The following is a 27,199-nucleotide window of genomic DNA, read 5'->3' as shown; positions in this document are numbered from 1 at the left end:
TTTAGGAGGTGTCAGGACACATGGGACCGACTCACATACAAAATGGACTGAGTCTTCAAAACCAAACTTTGCAGATAAAATATTGAAAATGTGTAAAGAATATGTTCAGGAATAGCCAAAGGGCCCCGTACTTAGGTAAAAATAGGGAATTGATTCTCTTTGGAACTGTGGTGATCCTTTGGTACTTTTGAGGGGAATCTAAGGACACTGGATGAGAAATCCATCTTTGTTTTGCCCAACTTGTTTTTGGGGAACAACTAAAGAAACTCGGAAAACATACACGTATAAAAACTGATAGTCTAAAGTCTTTTGCGTGGAGGGTACAACCTGAAAGGGCCAGTCTTCTTCTATTTTGTTTAAAATAAGAATAACCTCGCGGAAAACATGTCTAGACTCAGATAAAAAAAATTGAAAAATGAACAATATCTGTTTGGAGATTTGAAAATTTAGAAGACAGATTTTATCAGCAAATCAATCCTGCAACTTAAATGGTCTACAATACTGTTGTTTAGTTGTATTAGAAAGAATTCATAGTATAAAGCTGTGGAACAATTAAGGTAGATAAACACACTTTTATGATCTTATCTGGTATTTTTGTCTATTTTGATGAGATAATATAAGGCAAAACAATTTGCGGTAGATTCTATGCTATTGGCTTTTTTACTAATCATGAAGTATGAAAAGCCGCCTCTTCTTTTAAGCGCCTCCTGTGAGAAAATGCCCCAAAAAGTTTGAAAAATTTAAAAGAGCAACCCAGGCGTAATATGGTATCCTAAAAGCTCTACATATCAAAAGTAACTTGAGTCAATGCTGTTATCAAATAGATAATTCTAACACAACATTCAAAGATTTATTCAGTTATTTTGTTATTTCATATTTCATACTGGGAACCAAAGTTATTTCAAAACCACAAAATCTAAATAGTCATATTTTCTCCCCGAAAACTTTAATTACTTCATATTTCAATAACCTTATATAGGGCCTCTTTTGCTATCGCGGCCGCGTCTTCGCGCTTAATTTCATAGCGGATTGCGGCATTTAGTTGATTTTTGCACTGTTCTGCGGCTTTTGGTCCTCCTATAATAGGCCCCCGAAAAACGTTTCCCCTTTTCAACGTCCAGCTTCCTCCCCGAGGCTACGCCGCAAGATCTACTTTATGGTATGCCTGCCGTATCCGCCCTTACAAGTAATCTTACATTTTCGGCCCTTCGTCTTGCGGATAAAAATATCTTGTGGACTAAGGTTACTTCTGCAGGGGTTTCCCTCCCGTTGCCTTTAGATAGTTGCTGCTCGGTGTCCCTAATAAGTCAAAAACATGCTGCGCACGTAGCCCGTCAGCACCCCAATCTCAACTTCACTAAACTTGAGCAGCACGTCCACGTTTCGGTAGCTGGGCCTACCTCCAATCTACATGCTGTAGGTATAATGGAAGTCCCTATTGCATGGGAAAATGGTCGCTCAGTTATATCTACAATGCTTGTTGTTCCTAATTTGACGTGGCCTATTTTGTTCGGGCAGAATCACTTACGCAAGACAGATGCTCGAATTTACAGCAAAGATCTCAAGGTGTTCTTTGCTGATTCTGCCATGAACTTCGAAATTTTATGTTATGATTCCAATCAGTTATCGGTATTTCCTAATATGCAATGTCAAGGTGGTATAACCCCTGCTTCTAGCGCAAATATCACATGCTTAGAAACGCCACTACCTAAATCTTCCGGGGGTACCCAACAGATTTTTACATATTTTGACAGTCTGCTTAGTCGTAGCTATTTCATTTATGTGTTCTCCTTTTTCCTACGGATCCCAATGCCTAGAAAATCATCTATTTTCCCCAGGCTTGCAAACCCAAAGAGGTCCAGTTGGACGTCCCATCCCTCTGAGTTTGGTTGCAGGTAGTGCTCCCCACACTCGGCATAAATTGGTTAATGACGTCATATCTGCGCTTATGCACGTCTCTACTGCTAACGTTTATGTTCACAGCGACGCTGACTCGATTAATCAACTAGGTACACATGACGATACATTGTCATTCACCCACGCCATTAGTCATGCCAGTCAAACCATTGTGGACAATTTTTGTATTCATTTGCATGCAACACTGCAGGCTGGAGAAAAAGGGCTTTCGAAAGATAATTCTCAGCTTCTACGAATTCATACGTAACTGCAATTTTATTTCGATCTTCTGTAGGTATCTTCAACATTGGCTAACTTTCGGCATAAGGAATTATTTAACATGTTTTGAGAAGTTCAGAATTTCATATGAATCTCTCTGATTATTACAATTGGCCAGTTTCAAGAGAACTTTATTAAAAACAACCCTTGTCCCTTCTGTCAAAGGGCAACAGGGGTGGTTGTACCCCCACACCCCCTTCTCTGGCGTCCCTGGAAATAGAAAAAGGATGTTCGAAGGAAAATTTATGAATACGAAGCAACTATAAACACACATGGTTATATCATTTGCCCATATGGTGGGCGTGTCCCACAAGCAAGGAGGGTGTGGTTACGATCCCAAAAGATTTGAGCTATAGTCACAAAAAATCCTGGATCCGCCCCAGGATAGAAAGCGAATAGATAGATAAGATAAGATAGTGAAGAAGATAAGATGAAGTGATAATAGCTGGACTAGAAAAGATACGAAATTGTTTGTCAAGTCCATAAATAATTCAAGTACCAAGTTTGAAATAATACATTTTCAAGGATATAATCTAAATTTATCCATTACATTAAACTTTCGCTTCAGGCAACCCTTTTTTCCTAAATTTTTGACTTGGCCATTGCCCCTCCATTTATTTCAAGCGCCTGTTTTTCCACGAGGCTAGATTAAATTAGAACACGCTGGCAAATGTAGAGCAAAGACATTTAAAGGTTAATGTCCTAAATATGTAAGATAACCCAAATCGTTACATGAACTTCTTGTGGACAGTGGCTTCCCACAAGGTAGTGTACAAAGACCCCTCTTTATCTTATATTACATAAATTATATTATTGACATTCTCCGAAAACACTCCAATTCCGCTTGTTTGCTGAATATGCACCAAGTTGTTTACCAAAAAAGCTCAGAGAATGTTGAAAAAACACTAAGCCGATAATCAATTGAATTTTCTGACTGGTCATTGGTCAACAATTTTCTGAACGCATCAAAATCAAGCTTTTTCTTTATAGGCTCAACAACTTCCGGCAAAATCAGCAGGATTAAAATATAGATTATTATGCTAAATTTCTTGGAATAACTTTAGATAGTAATAGATTGAGTTGAAAACTTCAAATGATAAAACAAGTAAATATAAAAAAATCTAAAGGAATCGGAATTCATCACAAAGAAAGACACCTCGTTCTTAAACCCTCCCTAGTATCCCACGCAGTATTTGTTGTAGTTTTGTAATATGAGCAGATGAACACAGTTGAGTAGCACGTAGAGTCGTAAAGATTAAAGATAGTTGATTATGACCAATTCGTTATAATAAAATATATTTGATTTAATTAATGTTTGTTGCCTTTCTTTTCTCGGCACGTTGCGGTGTTTTCCTGATTTTTAACATAATATCGTTTGATTCAAGACACCAAATATGGTCTTGTCAAGGCACGATGTCAATCGATACCCTGAATTACACTGCGATAATTTGGAGCTTACTGGAAAAACCTGACACTATGATCCAATAACCCCTATGACCCTTAGGGCCATTAACTTCGAAGAAGCAATAAAGTTTTGTACAACATGGATTTGCCGCTCCCCCAGAGCCATGCCTTTTAACGCTATGATGTTGACAGCCTCTCAAAAACTTAAGACTTTGGCTCAATTTTATTTAAAAATAATCTGTCTCGTGTCCTTTTAAAAATAACGCTAAAAATTCACTAAAAATCAAACAGATGTCTATGATTTCAGGCATATATATCATAAAAAACAACAAATTCGAAACTTTTTATTTCCATCTTAGAAAACGTTGAAAAACGTCGTGTCCATCATAGATTACTCTATTCAAACACAATCTTACCATAAGGATTAAAATCAGGCAACATCACTATACATTTTATCTCTTTACCTTAAAAAACAAAATCACAATTGTAACAATGAATTATGCATCAACAATGATAGAATTAATAAATGTATCTCTGATGCATCCATTAAATGGAACAGCTAAAAACCCGAGAAGAACACAATATTGCAAAAAATTGGAAACTATATTGCAATTTTACCTATTTTTCTTGCTGTCAAGGTCAAAAAGCATACTTAAAAACGTAACTTACTTATTTTTGTATGGTTGTTAAGAGCATTGGTTTAGTTTATGCGTTTATTTGTTAGGGGTTGGGAATTCAAATCCATTTCCCATTCTAAGGATGACGGTCTATGGCCACAATTAGCTGATCTCGTGTGGCTGTGCTTAAACTAACTGTTATTGTGATACCAGAATACAATCCAAATAAATTTCCTCTTTTTCATTAATTCAAGCTTTTTATTTTATTCTCTATCATCTTTATAATTGATTCAGATAAATACCCCATGTAATTCAAAGCTTTCAAAAATAAATTTGCCCTAGAAAAAGTGTACAGAAGAGCATTTGAACCCAACTGGAACAAATGGAGGGAAATTCCGTTTGCTCCACAGGTTCTTGAGGTAAGTGAACATATTTATTGGTTGAGTTCTTCAATTAATTAGCATACTATACAGAGTGACTTTATGACATATATTATTAAAAACTTTAGTTCGACGAAACGTGATATATTCTAGATGTCTATGACCTTAACTCATACAGGATATTTTTACAAAGCCACTTAGAGTGACTATCAAAATAGTTCATTTTAACACTAAATCACCGATAGGTTTTTCTAAACCATTGACAAAGATTCTTGATGTGAACAAGAAACTAAATTGGCAAATAGCATTTTCCCTTTGACAAAAATTATAAGATCCTTAATTTCTATAAATTTTCCTACTCCAAACACATTATTTGTCAATCAGATTACTGAAGTGGGCAACGACCTGCCCCCACATGCTAATAAGGCTATACCAGTTCTAATAAGGTTATATTATTCTGCTTATTTTATGATTGATTTTCCATCGTATCTCTTTGGATCATCCATATCTAAAACCTTATTTGCTGACTCAACTGGCAATGCTCTTTTGCCGAACTTTCAAAACGAGTGTAACTTCCCTTTGTACTTTTCAACAACGGTGATGTCTTAACCTTGTTCCACGTGTTAGTTTTAGTGAGCGCCTCTACCCTTTTCTTGCTTATTACCCCCGTGGTCGCTGTCATTTTTAATATTACTTCTTCAGTAGCTGCTTTATACTGCTGCCATCAATGCCATCTGCCTTGGTTTGCTATACATTTTTTGCAGCTGCCTTTGGTTGCTTCGGAGGTAGGCCATAACTATAAGCATGACCTTCTTCCCCCCACGTGGATCCACTCTCAATATCTACATCTACCTCTTCGAATTGATCGTCAAAATTTTCTATTGTATCCCCTTCGAGTGCCATCACACGACTGGCATACTGATCTTTAAAGTAATCTATATATGCCAGTTCATTTCGTAGCATTCGTTTACAAAAAATTTTCAAGTCTCCAGTCAAATTTTGTCGCATTTCGTAACCCTTTACAAAAACTGACGTGTACGCTTCTGTTACGGCCTCCTTTTCGACACAGGCATTGAAGTAGTATTTTTTGCGTTCCTTTAGCTCTTGCAAATCATCATAAAAATCAGAGCCCTCTTTTTCTATCTCTTTCCAAAATTTATCTACAAAATAGTTATAAAGCGCTACGTCGGCAGTGTTCCATTTTTTAATCAAGTTCTCTTCCTCCGCCGTCAGTACACGACGTTTATTTTTGTTCAGCCTTGCATTCGTTTTGAAGAAAACAACGTCATCTATGCTCCAGCAAAGCCTCCTTTTCAACAGAACCATTGATTCGTCAAAATGTTCCATGATCAAAACGATATCAAAGTCTTTTTCAATGGTTTTCAACGCTCTTCGAATCATCGTTTTGTTGTCATAGTATTTGTAATCTAGGCCCAGATCAAAGAACAGTGGATTCTTTATCAAGTGTATTGAGAGGAACTGCCGCGCGTTTTTCTGTATGTTCTGTATTGATGGAGGATGTTTAAGGAAAAAATTTAAAGGGTCTTTCATTTTATAGATGTTGAGAGCATAAGAGAAGTTCATATAACTGAACATAGACTCCCATTGCTTAACAGGTTCTCGTAGAATTGTAAAATATGAAGTTCTTTTACGTGGGAACAAAACATTCATGGGCTTTCGACTGTAGCGAGCGTGGTTGGCAAGGATGTTTGGAATGACTCCGTGGTTGTCCTTTGCATAGCTTAGTCGGAATTTCTTTGGCCAGTTGAAAGAAGAAGACTGTTTATCATTTGGAAGCAACATTGTCAAATTATTGCAATCGGCGTAACGATTTAAGATGTTTGTTATCGTACTACTTCCAGTTTTGTGCGTCTTCAAAAATACGACATAATTCTGGGGCTCGCATCGAGACGAGACGACTCTTGTTGCAACGTGGCTGGAAAAACAAAATAACATATACATACTTGTATTCTATATCACTATATGTAAATCAATAGGCCCCTAAGATAGGGTTAAACATTTTTTTAACTGCTTGTTGAAAGTGTTTATATAAAAAATCTCTTACAAAGTTGCTTGTTGCCAATTTCACAACGCAACAGCAAACAGTTGAAAAGTCTGGAAATGTCCTCTTTAAAAGCCATACTTGCAGTAAAAATTGTTACTTATTCCCCACCCTCGAATACGCCATCCCCGAACATGTCATCATAAGCTTTCACAAAGGCTGAATCCAGATAAATACATCGTTTCGGTGTCAGTCGAAGACAATAAACAGGTCGATATCTTTTGACTTAAATATCTTTTTGTTGCTTGATATATACTTTGCTACTAAGATTTAAATGAATTTATAGTTCTCCATTGGTGTAATTCAAGGTTTTAGGGTGCCCCATAAATTTTACCGATTACCACAAACTGACACCGAGACGATTTGACACTGATTTACACGAGACGAATTTTTCGCGCGAAGTGAATTTTTCGCCACGAATTTTTTCGCCTGCGAATTGGCTGCGAATTCGAAGTTTAATTTCCACTGTCAGGATTTCTTGTGCGAATTCACAGCGAATAATGCGAAAGAAAATGGCGTCTGTTCGAAGATTGTTGTTATTAAAAAAGCTTATAATCTTAAAGCTAATTCTGTTGAAAAAGCGAGCAAAAAAGCAAAGAAAGCGGTACTGGGTTCGAAAAATTTATTCAGAACGTCTGCAGAAGGGAGAGTTTCATCTTTTGGTATGGGATTTACGCTTACATGACCAGGAATACTTCTTCAAATACTTTCGAATGTCACCAACTACATATGAGGAGTTTTTGTCGTTTAATAGAAGCATCCCCTCCTCCTCCTCGCCCTCCTCCCCTTCCTCTGGGATCTCGTCCCGCAATAATTCTTACAGGAATGAGCCAGATTCTGCACTTTATTCTGCGGATCAATGGGATATGAGAGTCAATAGAAAAACTTTGAACCATGGTTTGCTGTATTTAAATGTTTTTTAAAGAGCATTTTGTAACTTAAACCATCAGTTCAGACTTTACAACACCCATAGGCCACCACATGACTACACTCTTTTTTATAAGAACAATTTTATAAGAACACGAGCATCAAAACTGGTCAAAAGTTAAGAAGAAACTAAGAACAAGTTGAAGCTGAGCTTCTGCAAAATGCAATTGTGAACAACGTTTTTTCTCAAAATCGAGGATTTTCAGCAATGTGTGGGTGCTTTTTCGGTGAAAATTCAAATTTGTCAGCAAATTGAGGCTGTCTCACTTACTTTGTTGGCAAATGAGGCCTGAACACCTCCCTAGAGCGAAAAGCTAGCAATCGCACTACGCATATCCTACAGATTTAAGAAAAAAATTTAAAACAATTCAGTCTCAGTGTTAAGATGTGAAGGAGATAGAACAACGCATGGGTTGAACAGAACAGAACGATAACTTTATATTAACTTCAAACGGCCTACACACATAACTGTAATACTGTAAACTATAATTTGAAACTCTATATAAATATGGGTCACATGAAGTAATGCTCCTGCCCATAGTAAACTAGGTTACTACACTCAGATTTTCGAAAAAATTAAGAACAGTCAGCCTGAACTTAAATTTACTGGTTCTTATAAAAAAAGTGTACATGTTGGGAATTTCCGTCGCACACAATAACTAGCTCCAGCAGCAATTGAAAAGGAAGCATCGGGAAGCATACGATGATTGGCCGATATTTCAAATTCATTTGTTCTTGGTGTTTGAATGGATTTATCGATGCTTAACACATTAGTGGGTGACAACTTTTATAGAACACAAAGTCAAAACAGCAACGTCAATAGGCCGTAATCCTGAAAGCTTTTGCCCATGGCCATTAATTTTGACCCGCGCGATTTAACCTGCGTTTTACACCTGCCGCTCGTTTTGCTGCAATTGAAAACATAGGTATCCTGTCGCTGTGTACGAAGAATGCCGGTACTTATTTGATGCTTTTTAGGTAGTTTCATAGCATCCGCTACACCCATGGGTAGTTATACTTTATACTTGAGTTGCTTTTTGGAATGAAAACCGTTATAAAGCTTTCAATATTAACTGATGCGATGATTTTCGAACCTTTCACCTACAGCATCTGAGGGCAGAAACGCTGAGCCGCGAAATTTAGTTGTTTGTGGCGACAAAGATAGTTATTCTTTGCTTACTTGCTTTTTGGATTTGAAATTGCTTTAACTGGAAATTGTGGTGTTATTACGTTGCAAAGTATCAGTTTAGGTGACCCGATTTGTAAGATCTTTACAGTCGCGAAGTGCACAGCTCTAGGCACGTTGGAGCGCTAGAGTACGTGCTGAGGTATCTTCATGGTAGGAGCACAGGCCTCTGATATGCGAAGAACAACAATAGCAAAATTGACAATAGCAATACACTTTTAGCAATCGAAACTTTTATTGCCACTATATCCGTTTCTTAAAACACGTCATGCCACAAAGGATTGATTGTTTTCGCGAAAAGCCGTGCTAACTTCCCTTCTGGCAATAATACAATGCTTCTTTGCATCGTTGACTTCGTAATGACGTTGAGTCAACATCATTTCGTGGCCGCAAGCAATAGAAATCGGTACCGTTATTACAGGAAAACGAGCATGCCTTGCATAGCAAAAAAATTACGGAAAAGGGTCTCTATATATGTATATATATATGTATTCAAAAGCTCTAGACTGTAATGTTTTTTAAAAATTTAAATAGATGATCAGTAAAAAAACAACTTGATTAACGTTTCGCAATATGCTTCTTCAGAATCAATATATATATATTTATATATATAAAGATTCTATATAAATATATATATATAGATATAAATATATATATATAAAAAAAATATACATATAAAGATTCTGAAGAAGCATATTGCGAAACGTTAATCAAGTTGTTTTTTTACTGATCATCTATTTAAATTTTTAAAAAACATTACAGTCTAGAGCTTTTGAATACATATATATATATATAGACTAAAATAAACAGACTATTGTGACACAACTCTGAGTTTCATGTGTAAACAATCATCAGGTGTATTACACCTGATGATTGTTTACACATGAAACTCAGAGTTGTGTCACAATAGTCTGTTTATTTAAGTCTATCTAATCGCTCCGGTAAGTTGAGCACTCTAGACAGCAATATGATAATTAATAAATATATATATATATATATATATATATATTATATATATATATATATATATATATATATATATATATATATATATATATATATATAGATGTCAAGTGTGTAAAGTCATGTCTAACAGCGATAATTTTAAGTCTAGCACTACAGGTAAAGAATATAAGATCAACTATTCGTTTAACTGTGACTCGTCCAATGTTGTGTACTTAATCGAGTGCAATGTCTGTGGAGTCCAGTATGTAGGTAGCACATTCACGCCTTTTAGGCTTAGGTTTAATAATTACAAGGCGTGTAGTCGTAAGTTTAATTTAGGGTCTTCAGTGCCCCAGATGGAAATTTTCAGACATTTTTCTAAGGAAGGACATCGGGGGTTCCTGAATGACATAAGTGTTGAGGTCATAGATAGGTTAACAGGTAATGATAGGAGGAGAGAAAGTTTTTGGCAATATCGCTTGAATACTTTCTCTCCGATGGGTCCTAATACTAGGCAGGTAGATACATAGGACATTTATATATTCTTCTACAGTTTTAAATTTTTAAAAGTTTTTTTTATATCTTTAATTTTTAATGTCCGCTCTTTTGTTTATAGCTTATCTTCTCATTATTTTGTTTTTTTGCTTTTATGGCTTTCATCTATCTCTTGTGAGACAGCCAACACCAGCATCTCCATCACATTCTTTCTTCTACCTTTCTTTTCACTTCTCTCCCAGTTCCCCATAACAGTTTGCGTTCTAACACATTTGACAATATGTATTGTATTAGGCAGGTGCCCCTTAGGTTTCTATTGTATTGTAGTGTTCTATTGTAATTTAGGTTGATAAGTAGGCTCCTCTGATTTTGTAAAGTTATTACTGATGAAGCGAAAGCGAAACGTCTTACGAAAGTGTTTTTTTTATTCTATATATATATATATATATATAGGTATATGTGTGCGTTCGCCGCGACCCACTACATAGTGTACTCAACAATTCTTCGTACACAAAAAGGATAGTAATTGTCAAATTGCTTTTTCAAGTTCAAAAGAAATTTCTCGCGCTTTCTCGATTACCTGCCGGATGGGACGGGCTGAGGGGGGCTTAGCTCCCCCAATAATTCCAAGTAGGTATTTGAACAATAAAATTAATCATCCTGCTCTTGGAATTTTGAGCCAGCCCAAAACATTTTATCCCGGTCATGTTAATCCTGTAGTAGGCTCCGCGAACCGTGGAGGGCTTACCTTGTCATCCTTTCTTTTGGGGCAGCCGGAAATACCAGTGCGGAATCCATGTTGCATACGCAGGATATATCCGGTGTAGACTAACGACTTCCCATTGTATTTCTATTGGCGTATATCACGCGCGAGCTTTACATAGATTCCACCCTGGTGGAAATTATCCACGACTAGGGAATCAAATCTATATTTAGAAAGTAGGTTCAAGGGCCCACAAGGACAGGACCAAGTGTCGTTCAAACGGAAACAAAACATAAACAAACAGGTTACCGTGTAGCCCTTGTCGAGGGGCAAATCACTAATGAAAATGGTGTACGAGATTAAATATCACCAGTGATTAATTTGTGATTAATTCGATTTTTTAGTGATTAAAGTGATTAATTTGTGATTAATTCGTGACTTTTTAAGAATTAATCACATATTTGAAAGTGCTTTCAAATAGGTTTTTTGTGCAATCAAACCCGTTTGAAGAGGCGACATAGGGCAAGATACATGAATAAAACGAAAATACATAATGGTAAGGCCAGTCATAGGTCAAATTAAACTACAGTATTTGGTGAATCAAATGACAACCTATCGTGGCAGTTCGGCAGAGTTTTTTGTTACGTAGATCAGCAATCAACGGGGAATGAGTATAAAACAGGGACGTTGGGCCCCTAGAAAAGGGCCGGGAGAAAATGATCATAAGAAGGCCTGCTCATTTGTATGACATCTCCAATCACAAACCACAGGTCGTCAAAAATGGTACGTACCAGGAAACCATGCACCTACGAAAAATTGCTAGCTTTTATCACCTTTAAAGGTTCATTTGCTTCATTTGTTGGGGTGTATCCTCTTTTCTCTAACCATTGTCTCTTTAAGACTGCAAAAAATGTGGAACAAATCCAATGCTGCAGTGCACATAGTGCACATTCGATACAAACACAAACAACGTGACAGAGCACTTTTAGGACTGCGAGCGAGGCGAGCAGAAAATCTTTCCGGCCACGCCATTTAAATTAGCTTGAAATACATCTCAGAATATCTTTTACAATTATTTATAACGTTTTACAACTTTTTAGGCATACTTTGTTGCGTTTCCTTAAAATTCAGTTCTTATATTGGAATTCCTGGCTTTAAGAGATCCCCTAAACCTCGAGGCCTTGGGGCAGTTTGCTCTTCCTTGTCCCCCTCTTGGCGGCCCTGTTCATATTCCACGCATCTCTTTCACAGAGGTCTGTTTGTCCTGGGTTTTACAAACTCACTTGAAAGGGGCCCACCGGGTGTCCCGCATACCCCCAACACCCAAGCTTGGAAGTACTTAAAAATCGGCAACAAAATTTTATTTCATCTTTTAGTTGTTTCAGCGACCCCGGCGTGAGAACGGGGCCTTCATTTATGCTCATGTTCTCGAGTGTGTTGGCAAATTTTTGAACATGTACATTAAAGTGTTCAAAACCTTGAAAGGGACATTTAATTTTTTCAATAACATAGGCGAATAAACGTGACTAAAGATTCAAATATTTGCGCTTAATGTGACTGGTGGTTTTTTGTGATTAATATGATATTAATGCGATTAATGTGATTTTTTGTGATTAATGTGATTAATTTGTGATTAAAGTGTGATTATTTTTGAGAGCGTACGTGATTTTAAGCAGTGATTTGCCCCTCGGCCCTTGTGACAAGCCCGCAAATCGATCGCTTTGTTTTAATCGCCAGTGAAGTTTTGTTTGAAGTTTTGAAGCATGGCCAGCAACGAGCTTTAATTGACAATATAACTATAAAGATTTTCTACGTATTTTGTACACGTGGTTAATCGTTTTAATTGCCTTCGCAAAAGTAATTACACCTTGCTTTAAAATCTTCTCTTTCCAATCCAAAAATTTCCATTATCCGTTTGCAAAATTGCTGGTGCTCGCTGACAATAATACGATCTTAGATATTAGAGTGTATTGTTATTAAAGTTTTTATTCTCACGACATATTATGAGACAAAAAAAATAGATGTTTTCATTTCGAACACAGGGCTTCAGATGTGGTTTGGTTAAGATTAAGAAAGGCTGCTAGCTATTTGACAAAAACCCCTTGCAACAAGCTCGATTGTTAAGAAAAACTTAAAGAAAAAAAGGTTTTCTTTTTTGTCTGGAAGCAGAATGCAGTCTTGTCTGTTGGTGAACCACGTTGCTAAAACAAGGAACAAGCGGAACAACCCAGTAACAACCCAGTAACAAGCGGAACAGCCCAGGAACAAGCAGAACAACCCAGTAACAAGCAGAAATATGAATTAATTGTTTAGTAAATAAAACATGGGGGCGTTTATAATCCAACTCTCTGTAGTTCGTGTGGGCTAGAACTATCAAGAAAAGAGGCCGTCAATCATATCTTCGTCTGTTTCGGAGGCTTTGTGATTTTGCCAACGGACAGAGAGAATCTATGGACCCCGGATCGGGAGAAAAATAAATAGTAAAGCATGCCTAAAGGGGTATTATTATTATTATTATTATTATTATTATTATTATTATTATTATTATTGTGGCGTTCACACGCACATTGTACACGATCTCGTTTCTTCGATTTTTCAAACAGCCTGGATGTCTACAACGCTTATTTAAAGATACGAATTAGTATATTGTATTCAACCGAGCCAGAATCGTTATGCTGCGACCTCGCTTACTATGGCTTCTAATAATTTCGGTGGTTTGTTCGTACTGCGGAAAGGATTTTCAGGTGCTAGGCCGCCACACATGGCGCTGCAGAAAAAGATTGCCCGAGAGTGCTGGACCAAACAACACGATTAATATCACATCAGAGTCTGACAAAAATGCCCTCCAGACGTCGGGTATAGTTAAATGTGTCTGTGGGAAAGAATGTTCGGGTGCTAAAGGACTGAAAATGCACCAAAGACGATGCAGAGTAATTGAAGGCCTAGAGGATCAACCGTTGGATTTTGAAAATTCAAATATTGGCGCCAACCAATCACTGATCAGCCATACGGAAGTGACAACGGATACACTTTGTGATTATGAAATCAAACCTGGTGTACGTCTGCCTAAGACTGATGATCAATGGAATACTGCTAACAATTATTTTAAATCTATCTTTATTAACACTAAAATTGAGAAAGTCTCTCTTGATTCCACGATTAAATTCATGAACGATTCAATTTACAATTATTTTAAACATTCATACGGAACCGTCAACGGAACTCGTGATAATGATCTACTTAACAAATATAAGGACTGCTCCAAACAATCACTCAAGAAAGAATTAAAACGTCTGAAATTGTCAAGTGTTCCACCTACTGAAATTAAATTTGTATCCCGCCTTCTTCGATCAAAACTCAGCCAGGATCGTAACATATGCAGCTCTGCAACAACATCCCAAGATTACGATAAGCTCATCTCGAAGAACCTCTGGAGTTTCGTAAAAAATGTTATCGAAAAACAATCTGCCGTTCTGCCATCATTCTCTGTTAACCGTTGTACACAATTTTTCGTTAAAATGTTTTCAGCAGTCTTCCCAGACCGGCAATTTGTCATACCGCCATGGATTCCTTCTCTTTCTCAACCTTCAGTTCCATTTGATACACAACCCCCGTCTTATGAAAAAGTGACAAAAGTTATTCGCAAAATGAAGTCAGCAGGATCTCCATGCCCTTTGGACAAGATTTCTATTATTTGTTTCAAGAGATGCCCTTACCTCCGGTCATTTCTGACTGAAATAATACGTGTTGTGTGGACCACGGGCCACGTTCCTAGCGAATGGAAAAAAGCTTGTACAGTTTTAGTCTATAAAAAAGGCAGCATTGATGATCCGGCAAACTTTCGACCTATTACCCTTGAGTCTGTACCGCTAAAAATATTTACCTCTTGCCTGCGTGATGCTCTGTTTTCCTTTCTCAAACAAAATAATTTCATTGAACACGAGATCCAGAAAGGGTTCACTCCTAACATCTCTGGAGTGCTGGAACATACTTCACTGATGGCCCATATTATCAATAAAGCACGCATAAAGCAACGCTCTGTGGTTGTCACTCTTTTGGATTTAAAGAACGCATTTGGAGAGGTCCATCATAACTTAATCATTAAAGCTATGGACTATCATCACATCCCTGCTCACTTTCAAGATCTCGTGTCTAATCTTTATACTGATTTCCACACTTCAATTATAACAGATAATTTCAGGTCTCCGGCCATTCCAGTCAAAAGAGGAGTACTGCAAGGGGACTGCCTCAGCCCTCTCATTTTCAATTTATGTTTCAACACCTTTATTCAGCTGGTAAAACAAGACAAATATAAACAACTTGGATTTTCTCCTCATGACGGCAATGATCGCTTGTTTAACCCGGTTCACTGGTTTCAATTCGCTGATGATGCTGCAGTTGTCACAAGTGATGAACGCGAAAATCAATTATTGCTAAACTGTTTTACAAGATGGTGCCAATGGGCAAATATGATCATCCGCGTAGACAAGTGCATCACCTTTGGAATTAAAAAGTTTGCAACTAAATCTGCACAGTTTCAGCCTAAACTCTTCATTAACAACGATCCTGTCCCTTTTGTGAAACATGGCGAATCTTTCAAATACCTGGGTCGTTTCTTCAATTATGATATGAAGAACCAGGAACACAAGGATCACTTGACCTCTTCTCTCCGTGAGATGCTCAAAGTTATCAATTCCTTGAAAATTCACCCGCGGAACAAAATTCTACTGTTTAATCAATACATCCTTTCAAAGCTCTCTTGGGATCTCACAGTTGCTAATCTCTCCAAAACGTGGGTTTGCGAAAACTTAGATCAGCTTGTCACAAAATTCGTTCGACAGTGGCTCGAGCTTCCAATATCTTCGACATTGAGTGGCATAGTTCTTTCTCGTAAACACTTTGGTCTTGAGCTTCTGCTTCCTTCCGTAAAGTTTCAACAGTGCCAGACTGTTCTTCGAAACTCACTCAAATCTTCGCCCAACGAAAACATCAAATCCCTATGGATGAACACCAATTATGGACCTAATATACAGTTCGACGCATACAAGAACACTAAGGCGGTACTGAAATGTGTAAGGGATGAACACACTGAAAAGCTCAAAACTCAGTTAACATCTCAAGGCTTCATCATTTCATTCCTGCTTGAGCATTCATATACAAAGTTAACCTCACTCTGGTCTGCAGCTCAAAGTAAACTTCCAAAAAACATCTTCAACTTTACGATAAGGTATCTCAACAACACACTAGCCACAAGGAACAACCTCTGCTTATGGAAAATTAGCTCTTCTCCAGATTGCTCATTCTGCCTTCAGCCTGAATCACTTCTTCATGTCGTAGCTGGATGTAACAAATACCTTGAGCAAGGGCGTTTTACTTGGAGGCACGACTCTGCCCTGCACTTCATTGCATCATCATTTCAATGTATCCGAGATGTATTCATTTTTGCTGACATTCCCGCTTATTTATCACCATGTATCATAACTGGCGATTCGTTCCGTCCCGACATGCTAATCAAAACTGCTTCTAACTGTCTGTATGTCATCGAATTAACTGTTGGGTTCGAGACTAACCTGGACAATAACGCTTCGCGTAAAGCTGAGAAGTACCGTTCCCTTCTAAAGGAACTACGCCCTAAGTTCAAAAAAGTAAACTTTGTTAATCTATCTATCAGCTGTCTCGGTATCTTTGGTAACTCCTGTGATTCTTTCATCGATATGTGTGATGAACTAAAACTTGACTACCAACACCGTAATTTTATAATTAAAAAACTGTCAGCAATAATTATACGCACATCCTATTATATATTCTGTATGCGCAATAAGACTTGGACAAACCCTGAACTGCTCTCCTTCTAAAGATTCTTTGCACTCATATGATTTATTTAAATATTATAACTTTTGTAAAATTAGTAAACTTGTCACCAGGCTAGCCGATAGTAACTACCTGTAAAGTGAGGTTACTGTTGTAAGTAGAAGAATATAAAATAAAAAAATGTTTTCATTATTATTATTATTATTATTATTATTATTATTTTTTAAACATCTCATTTTCATTGAATACATTTTAAATTTACAATTATACGAATCGCTTTTACAGGCATCATATAATTGGCTTATCTGCATTACAATATTTAAAAGTCGATTAGTTCGGGGCTTAGCCATGGTTTGTTTCGATGACAGAAGATATAGTAGGTGCAGCGGATAGAAATGTTCATGAGTTACATCAAGATGGATTTAGTTTGATTTGAGTCAAAATTGAGTTGATGGAGCATGTTGGAGAGAGAGGTAGATGTGATTCCTAGAATGCCAAGGACACTCATAGAAAGGTTAACAAAGGTAACACGTTTATAGGCAGGGCTCAGTTCCTTGATAAGATCGCTATATTTCCCAGCTTTTCGAGTACTGTTTTCGTCGATGTTGCTTTCGAACCCAACAGTAAGCTCTAGCATGTAAAGGATTCGATCTTCAGTTACGAAGACAAGATCTGGTCGATAGGAGTCGCCTGTGATTAAAGAAGGTGATAGAAATGAAGGCAGGTCGGCGTAAAGTGAGTTTCTAGGTGTTGAAAGGATTTTAGCCAAATATAGAAGTACAGAATCATGTCTCCAGGTATACCTACCATGTTCAAGATAATTATTGCAGCTAGAGACTATGTGCTGTAATGATTCTGATTGGAGACAGAAAGAGCAGGCAGATGACTGAGTAATTGACCATTTGCAGAGGTTTTTCCTAGTGGCAAGAGTGTTGTTTAGGTATTTGATGGTAAAGTTGTAAATGTTTTTTGGTAACTTTTGCTGGACACTAGACCAAAGTTGATTAGTTCCCTTAGAAGCAAATTTTAAGATGCACGAGATAATAAATCCTTGAGATGTAAGAACGTTTTCAATGCGGTTTTCGTGTTCACTTTGAATGGATTTGAGAACTTGTTTGGTGTTGCGATAAACGTCATATTGTATGTTTGTACCAGTGCTAGAGTCTTTCCATAAAGAGCGAATCTCTTGGTTTGGGGACAGTCTTAAAGAGTTGCGGATAACTGTTTGGCATTGTAAGAACTTGGTAGATGGAAGAATGAGATTGATGCCAAACTTCGATTTTGGAATGACGAGGCTACTTAGTGAAGCACTTATTGGCAGCTCGAGCCATTGTCTAACAAAGCTTGAAACAACATTGTCTAGATTCTCTGTCACCCATGTCTTGCTTAAATCAGCGAAGGTCAGGTTCCAGGAAATTTTGGATAGCACATATCGGTGGTTTAACAGAATTTTGTTCTTTGGATGACACGACAATTTGTCGATACTGGACATTAACGAGTTGACAGTTTCCAATAGTTCTGGCATATGATCACTATTATCCATAGGAAAGTTGAAGTATCTACCAAGATATTTAAAAGATTTGTCTTTTTCAACAGTGGGAACAATAATAATAATAATAATAATAATAATAATAATAATAATAATAATAATGCCAAGAGAGAGAAAGAAAAACAAGACAAGTATTCTGAAATGAGAAAGTCACTGGAACGGTTAAATCGTGGATACGAAATAGATCAAATCAATGTTGTATTTGACGTTCTAGGCTGTTACAGCAAGCAATTGGAGTGTCATATCAAGAGACTATGTGAAGGAGAGAAGGAGGCAAAATTAGTAATCGAACAATGCCAAAAATGGGTACTCAGCCAAAACTGTGAGATTGTTAAAACTTTTTATGAAAGAAAATAGAACAACAAAAATAGTCTGCCTAGGCATTAGCCAGCAGTATAGTGGACACAACAAAAAGCAACAGAAACAATTTTGACAATAATAATAATAATACTAATAAATAATTTATTTAAAGTTGGCGTACTAAATGAACGTCTGATAGCTAATAAAGAAGCTAATTAAGGCCAACTATCTATAAAGAATTAGTATTAAATAAATATATGATACAGTATTAAAAATATTTATGCAACGACTGATATGGTATAGCGCTAAGATGTTTATGCAACATTACAATATTAAAAATGTTTATGGTATAATGTTCTAAATAAAACCTAATCCAGCAATAAATATTTTACACAATCTACAGTCGCATTCTATAGGGTGTGCTCTTAATTCTTTTTTAAATGTTGCCAATGATTGGGACTCTCTTATACTGTAAGGTAGTGTTTGCCACAGTTTTTGACCTAAATATCTCACAGTTTCTATACCATAAGAAGTTGTCCTGGCTTTTGGAATGCAAAGATTATTTTTAGTTCGCAAATCATAATGTACATTTCTTGTTTCAAAAATCTCACTCGTGAAACTAGGGTTCAGGTTATGTTTGGTTTTGTATATTTCTATCATCAAGTACTGTAGATTGCGTTGGTGAATTGATACTGCCCTATCCACAGTCAGCAATGCTTCGTAGTCAGCATGACTGTCTTTATAAACAATTCTGAGTGCTCTTTCGTGGATTTTATTTACTTTAGCATTCAGACATCTGTCATGGAACATCCAAATAAGGGGGCAGTAGCTAAACTGAGCTTTTATGTAGCTGTTCATTAGGAGACGCAGTTTATCAGAACCCATAAATGGCGAAACTCTAGCAAGAGCATGCAGTTTTTGGCTGGCTCTTTTGCATAAATTTGAGACGATACTTTTGAAATTAAGATTTTTATCTATTATCACCCCTAGCAGTTTTTCTTCAGAGCTTTCTTCAACAATGGCCTCACCGATTTTGATCTTAATGTCATCTTGATTTGTTCCAAAAGTAAGAAGATGACATTTCCCTGCATTCAATTTGATAAAGTTTTCTGGAAACTATTTTGATAGAATAAGAGCATCAGTTTCTAGCCGTTCTAAAACTTTATCCAATTGACAGTCAGCTGCGAAAATCGTAGTATCATCAGCAAAGTTACATACTGCAGTATCAGTTACCATTAAGAATAAATCATTAATATATAAATTAAATAGAAGAGGCCCAAGGACTGATCCTTGTGGTACACCTGCAAAGGTTTCTCGCCAAGTGCTGAATGAACCATTTAATTTTACCCTTTGTCTTCTACCGGATAGGTAATTATAAATCAATAATTGAGCATCTGTACAAAAACCATAGGCATTTAATTTCGCAATTGATAGCTCATGGTCTATGCAATCAAACGCTTTTGAGAGATCCATTAGCAAGGCACCAACCACCCTTTTTTATCTAGGAAATTCTTACAAATATCCATTAATCTCAACAGCGCATGCTGTGTGTTGAAACCTTTCCGAAAACCACATTAGTAGGGAACTAAGAACGTATCCGCGAAGTCAACCATCTGAGCATATAGAAGCCGTTCAAAAACCTTTGATAATGCGGATAGAACTGTGATAGGTCGAGAGTTTCGTTTTTCTGTCTTTGTGATATTTGTAAAAAATTCACTAAGGATCTCCGCTATTTCACTGTCATTCGTGATTAGGACTGGGGCCCTGAAACCTTCAAGTTGTTCAGTCAAACATTTTTCCCTTCAAAAGGTTTTTTCAAATTTTCCAGCAAATCCAACACGCAGTTCAAACAAAATATCTTGAGATTCAGAAGTGTACACTTTACAACCTCATCCACTTTCTTCCCTTGCCAGCAGTTGTGCGGCACAGTAATCTAACATAGTGTTTACAGACTTTTCGTGCCGCACAAATATGTGAAAAATTGAATCTTGATTGGTGAGATTTGGTAAAATATTTGCATAACAAAGAGCCTTGCATATTTGTGCGGCACGGGCGACATGCTCAAAATTATAATGTTTACGGTCTAGGATGGTATTGGAATTTTTTCTATATTTAATTGAATCGTAGCATTGTGTGTGAGATCGACCAAGTTCGGTTCTGTGTATTATCTTTAGACCCCGTTTACACTGTCCCGTGCAAGTTTGGAACCGTGACAAAACTGTCGCGGTTCGCCCTTGCGTTTACACTAGCACTGTGGAACCGTGACGATTTTGCTCTGCTATCCGGAACAGTTTTGACCCTGCTTTGAAAGCGAACGAATTTTGTACCGTCACGGTTCCGTTTTTGAACGGGACAGTGTAAACACCTATCCGAGACGATTTTGTCACGGATTCACAAAGAGGTCTTTTGTATGGCTGTTTCAGGTAATCGAGGCTTTGATTGTGGCGTAACTACGTTCTCAAATTCTGAAGAAAAGGGAATTCTGAAGAAAAGACGACCACAGAAAAGGCTTGTAGTGTTTCCCAGTCCAAGCCTTGATTGAACTTGGCAGTTTTGTAGTCTAAAATAACACTGAAAATTAAAGCCACCTTGTCTTTCGTCCAAGTAAAGTTTTAATCGGCCTTCCGCTCCATTTTAACTCACAATAAAAATTCGATTGTTGACTTCAGCGGCAAAATAAAAGCCTTGGTTGACTAAATACAGCTTCTTCTAAACAATGTTCTACCATTAAATTAAGGTCGTACCGGTACAGTGTAAACGGAACGGCTAAACGGAACAATTTGGAACCGCGACAGTGTAAACACTTGCGAACCGTAACGGTACAAAATTGTCCCGGGACAGTGTAAACGGGGTCTTAAGGAGGAAAATAAAAGATTGTGGTAAACATGATTGCTTTATTTCAATGACTGAAGACTAAAACTAAATTCTGAAAATCTGACGGTCTTCCGTGCGACCTGTGCGACACCCTGAATCCGCCCCTGGTCAGTGACAGAATTTATATCAAGGTTACCATAATATGATATTTTTGCTTGTCGCAGAATTTTCACACATCTATTTCTTTGCTTTTTAAAAGCGTTCCAGTTTTCAGAAGTATTATGCCTGTTTAGTCTGTTACGTAACTGTGAACGGAGCATAATTGCCTTTTTTAAAGTTTTCGTCATGAAAGGTGCATCATTTGCGCGTAATTATTTTTGTTTTAGAGGTACATGGTTATTCAGAACTTCTTCGACTACAGCATTAAAATTTTCATATTCCGTGTATGCTTCGCTGCTCTTAGCTAGATTGCTTCTAAGGTCACTGCGAAGTATATGAAAATGGAAAACATTTAATTCGTTAACTAAATTCGATTACAACAGACACACTGTTGCAAATAGATGTGCATGCCATAGTGTAAATCTGTACATGTAGCCCTGTTGCAGTCACATTTTTCAGGCTCGTCGGAGCCGGGGGGCTGGGGGGTTTCTGAAGCCCCACCAATAATGGTCTTACTGTAGTATGTTTCCTTTATAACAATGTACTGCATGGGAAGGAATACAATGGGCAACCTCTTACAACTTATAATTTGGATAAAAGAAGAGGTTAACTTTCCGCCTCAGTAAAAATGATTCTAGGCAAACCATCAGTTTCCTGGTTCTTGGATTTTCCGAATTTTATCCCACGACAGGGCATGATTTTTCTTGTAGGCACATCAATGTCATTTTTATCCCCAGGCGATTGAATGGCGCAATATCGTGAAATTTTGATGGCAAGGTGACAAACACGGAACCAATGTTTGGCGTTTCCATCATCATCATAAAAAGTTAATTTATCTAAATAAACTTAGTTGAAGAGCCATAATACACCCTAAATACAACCATATCTAAGTACACAAAATATAACGACATCAGAACTGAAATAAATAAATATTTTGACATATTCAGATATTCTTATTTTTATTTAGCTTTAAGTTCTTTCCTATAAAACACAGCAATTAGATAAACATAGAAAATTTCCGACAAGACCAGAGGTTTTCCGACAAAATAGGAGTCTAGCTCGAGGGAAAAATCACTCCAAGAAAATCTCGTACACCTTTTATGAAAATCCTATTGTTTTATCTGAAAATCCCTAGAAATCCTTTTGTTTTGGTAAAATCTTGTACGCTATTTTCAAGAGTGAATTGCCCCTCGGTCTAGCTCTACAGGGTTTTGTTGCCCCCCTCTGATTCCCTCTATCTTAGCCACTGCCGCCAGAGCAGTTTACCCAGCATAGCTATTTTAGCAACCAAAATAGCCACCAGAGTAGCCACCATTTTCAAAAATTTCTGGGGGAGCATTCTCCATACCCCTTTAGGCATGCTTTACTATTTATTTTTTGTCCCGATCCGGGGTCCATAGACATGATTGACGGCCTCTTGATAGTTCTAGCCAACAGGGGCGGACTGGCTAATTATTTTGGCCCGGGCAAATTTTGATCAAACCGGCCCACAATAATAGCAAATAAAAAACTCCTCGGAAAATACAAGTGAATGTTAGTCTGTAAGGAAAACAAGTTTTTAAATTCAGTAATTTAGTACAGGGATGAATGCTGGTTAACAGAATATGGTTAACAGAACATGTTAAATATGTCATTTGCTGACTAAACAGTAAATAAACAAAAATTTTAACTCATTGGTTTGACTCTGTTTCTTAATACAGTAAATTATATGTTGATAATGTGATCGTTCTGGATGTCATCTAACAGGTGTTTTTCTAAGAACATTAACATAAAGGACTCCAGGTTTGGCTGCGAAAATTACTACGTAACCTGTTCTTTATATATTTAAAGTGGAAGGCTTCTATCACACTCCACTTGTGACAAATAATTTTCTAATCCTCCGAAAAACCACAATGATTTTCAGCAACCCAAAAATATCAATTTGTCAATTTCTGACCCCAAAAAGAAAACAAGGGCACCCCTGTTGAAATTTTATCGTGTAGCTCCATACCCCTGTTGGGCAGGGGGTGCATTTGACTTATGATAGTGTAGGCCTAATAAACTTTCCATAACTTGTATGAGTTATTGAAAGAAGCAAGAGCAAGACCATGCTGTTTTTTGTGATGTTTGTGGCTTTTCCTTGATAAAAAAGCTTTGTATCGTAGCTGAATCCTTTTTAAGTCTCGCAGCTTTTCATCACGAAATTTCTGTGCTCCACCTTTGATTGAAGTCTTCTTGCTCTTCCCCCGTTCTACGTATGTCTTTTTCATTGCTTCAAATACAGAGCAAATCGCTTAGAGATTTCTAATTTTTGGACTTTTAAGTTTATTACATTAAGCAATAGCTTGAAATTAGCAAAACAAGGGAACAAAGATTGAAATTGTTGTGGATGCAACGAAGAGAAAAGGCCTTGCTGAAAGCCTTACAATATTTTGCAAACATTGCGGATTTCAGACAGCAATTCCCACAAGCAAACACGTTAGTACTAAAGGCAGGGGTACATTAGAAGTAGGTATACGGTCAGTAATTTCATCGTACCAATGGGGCCGTGCAGGGCTAGAAAAGTTTTGTGGAGGTAACCTCCACCATTGACAATGAAGAAGTATTGAAAAAAGGTTTTTGAAATATACAGAGTTTATTGGAGATGGGGACAGTAGTACTTTTGGAAAAGTAAAGGAGGCATTGCAAGTCAAATATGGGGATGATTACTCAGTTTTAAAGGAAGAATGTGTTGGCCATGTCCAAAAGCGAATTGGTACACCACTCAGGGAATATAAAAGAAGGATGAAGAAAGAAATGCTTCCAGATGGAAAACCTGTCGGGGGTAAAGGTAGATTGACAAAAGCTGCAATTGATAGCATGCAAAACTATTATGGTTTGGCTATCAGAAGAAATGCAGGGAACAAGGATGGTATGAAGAACAGCATAATGGCAATTCAGCACCACATGGTAAAGTCAGAAAAACTTTCTCTTGAGCAGCAGCACCAGTACTGCCCACAGGATGAAGCAACATGGTGCAAGTATTGGAGAAGATTTTTGGTGATGGCGAAAACAATCAAGAGAATCGACTTCCTGCCGTTTTTCATGAAGAGTTGAAACCAATTTTTGATAGATTATCCCAGGATGAACTATTAAAGAGATGTTTAAGGGGCCTTACACAAAACCGAAATGAGAGTCGACACAAAACCTGAACGGTCAACTTTGGACAAATCGATGCCCTAAGACAAAGTACTGTGGTGTAAAACGAGTGACAATTGCTGTATGTGAAGCTGTATCTGTTTTTAATACAGGTACTGCATGGAAAGCACTGCTGGTGCAGAGTCTGGGGGTAACAGACTTAGGTTCTCAAACCCTTAAATTTTTTCGAAAGGAGAACAAAAGAAGAATAGAGAATATGAAAAGGAAGTCTAGCGCATGAAAAAAAAAAGATTCAAGGAAAGCCAAGTGAAACCTTCTATAAATCAGGTGCTTTTGGTTTAGAAGTTGAACCAGAGGTTGAGAAATGTGCCAAAAAGAAGCAGAGCAGGAAAAGACCTTATTCAGTGACAAAGCAAACAGAAGTCTCTAATATAACATTTTGTGATGAAAAAGACATTTTTGTTACCGTAGAGAGAAAGAAGAAAAGATAAACTGAAGCAAGAAAGTATGCTTGATTTGTAGATTAATTGAAGATATTTTTGCAGTAAGGAGTAAGCTTCAAGCACCTGTAATAAAAAATTAAGCCAAGTAAACCATTTTACTTGCAAGGGCCAAACTTTGCCAAGATTTACAACTTTATTTTTAATGGCGTTTTTCTCAAAACATGAAATTTCAGCACTTCTGTTACAAAAACATTTGTATTTTTCAAGCTGTTTTGTGAAACCAGCTGAAACTTTTGGAATATATGTAGTAAAGATTAAACTATGCAATAAGTAGAGGATTTTGAAATCTGTCACAGTTGGTGGTAGTTGCCATGGAAACAGTCTTTTTCGGAGTATTTTGCCCCCAAAATTGAAAAATCTAAATTTCTTCTACTTATTGCATTCCTAATGGTATAAGTGATGTTTGTGCAAAATTTCACATTTATATTGTTTTATTCAGCTTAGATATCTGCACTAAATCATTGCAATTTGATACTCTTTTTCTTATGTTTCCATGGAAACCATTCAAATTTTTCCCCAAAATTTTTGCTCAAAATATTTCAAACAAGGAGAATCAAATGTGTGCTAAATTATAAGGAGCTACATTGCATGGATTTCATTTTATAGTCATTTTACTGTTTCTGTAAGTGTACTATCAACAGCCTCCTTAAGCAATAGCTTGTGCTTAGGCAAAAACATGACCAGCTTGAAGCAAAAGCTAAGTAAAAAGTCACCAGGGCAGGTTAAAATCTTATGTATCGCATTGAAACAGGGGTGCTACAGTATAGTATGTCGCCAAAAAGGAAATACCGTCAAGAGAAAATATAACAATAACATGTTTCCTGAAGTGTGTCTGGGCTGCGGTGACAATAATGAATTCGTAATTTTAATGGTTCTCGAGTACTTGCGTGTATATTTATTCATTCCCACAAAGTCTCTGAAAATTCAAGGCAAACAGATCAACGCTTGGGTATACTTTTTTGCCTCGCATTCACTTTTTAATCTAGTTTTTTGGCACTTTTATCAGCCGGCCCTCAAACCGACCGGCCCTTCGGGCGATCGTCCGAATAGCCCGATCAGCCAGTCCGCCCCTGCTAGCCAACACGAATTTCAGAGAGTTTGATTATAAAAGCCCCCATGTTTCATTTACTAAACAATTAATTCACATTTCTGCTTGTTACTGGGTTGTTCTGCTTGTCCCTGGGTTGTTCTGTTTGTTACTGGGTTGTTACTGGATTGTTCTGCTTGTTGTTACCAAAATGTTTCTCGTCGCTTGATTGTCGTCACGTTTCTCGCATAATTGGAACGTGATTTCACAGAATGAGAATTCTGTGGTAATTCTTATTCTGTGGCGATGTCGTGTCAGTGGCGGAAATTCATTTTTCAATTGGGGGCAGTGGCGGCGCCAGGGGGTGGTATTGGGGGGTAATTACCCCCCCACTTTTTTGAAACATGGTCTACATATTTCGTTTAAAAACGAGTTAAAAAGCACTAAGTAGGGGTAGATCATATTTCCTAAGGTAATTTGACCTGGTACAATGCACTGAAACGTGGCGATTAGGGCGTGGTCTCACTGGCTACGCCTATTACCCTCCCACTCGGCAGTAGCTGGCGCCGCCACTGAGTGGGGGGTGGGGCAATGCCCACAAAGCAAGCAATTTTACCGACAAAATTGCCAATTTAGCAAAACCTGGGGGGCGACCGCCCCCCACACCCCCGCAATTTCCGTCATTCTGTCGTGTTACCATGCTGTTACAAATGTAGGCTTACATCTGAAATATGCAAAATAAACCGTCTCCGTATATTTAACATTATAACAAAGTTGCATACCCTTTTTGAGAAAAACATCTCGATATGGATACATAGCTCAATCTGTACTGTAAAAGTAGGCAGCCGCCACATAAAATAGCGAAAAGCAGAAATGCGCTGCGATAATTCATTCCACAATTTAGGATTTTCTCCAATTTTGTCAATCACGCAACCCACTGTTCACTCAAAATACAAAAATACCAGACTTATGTAAAATAAAAGTCTGGTCTAGTGCGCCCCATTCTCGTTCTGGTGTGCTGATAT

The 27,199-nt window shown here is 37.4% G+C and overlaps 1 protein-coding gene across 2 annotated transcripts; it reads right to left on the bottom strand.

Moving 5' to 3' along the window:
- Positions 1 to 2,092: 2,092 nt before the first annotated feature.
- Positions 2,093 to 27,199, bottom strand: LOC148957865 (galactosylceramide sulfotransferase-like). 2 transcript variants are annotated; one of them, XM_089114290.1, is made up of 2 exons: positions 6,642 to 9,105; positions 2,093 to 6,512 (listed from the first exon to the last, which is right to left on the bottom strand). In XM_089114290.1, the coding sequence occupies exon 2, from the start codon at positions 6,377 to 6,379 to the stop codon at positions 5,324 to 5,326; it is 1,056 nt and encodes a 351-aa protein (XP_088970416.1). In that variant the 5' UTR covers positions 6,380 to 6,512; positions 6,642 to 9,105; the 3' UTR covers positions 2,093 to 5,323. The 2 variants fall into 2 exon arrangements, with proteins under 2 accessions (XP_088970416.1, XP_088970415.1); XM_089114289.1 differs by lacking the exon at positions 6,642 to 9,105 and adding an exon at positions 26,957 to 27,199 and having other exon boundaries at positions 2,094 to 6,512.

The sequence above is a fragment of the Rhopilema esculentum genome, chromosome 20 (assembly GCF_057945365.1).
Source record: "Rhopilema esculentum isolate cy_ngs chromosome 20, ASM5794536v1, whole genome shotgun sequence".
Lineage (NCBI taxonomy): Eukaryota > Metazoa > Cnidaria > Scyphozoa > Rhizostomeae > Rhizostomatidae > Rhopilema > Rhopilema esculentum.
Note: the sequence above shows the minus strand (reverse complement) of the source record. Positions and strands in the feature narration are given on the sequence as shown.

Bases quoted from the DNA above. Each gene is read 5' to 3' on its own strand.
- LOC148957865 (XM_089114289.1), bottom strand. From the start codon at position 27,066: ATGAATTATCGCAGCGCATTTCTGCTTTTCGCTATTTTATGTGGCGGC. The intron at 6,513-26,956 runs GTATGCAACTTT...TTGTTTTTCCAG, and splicing joins AGATGTTTTTCTCAAAAAGG to CCACGTTGCAACAAGAGTCG.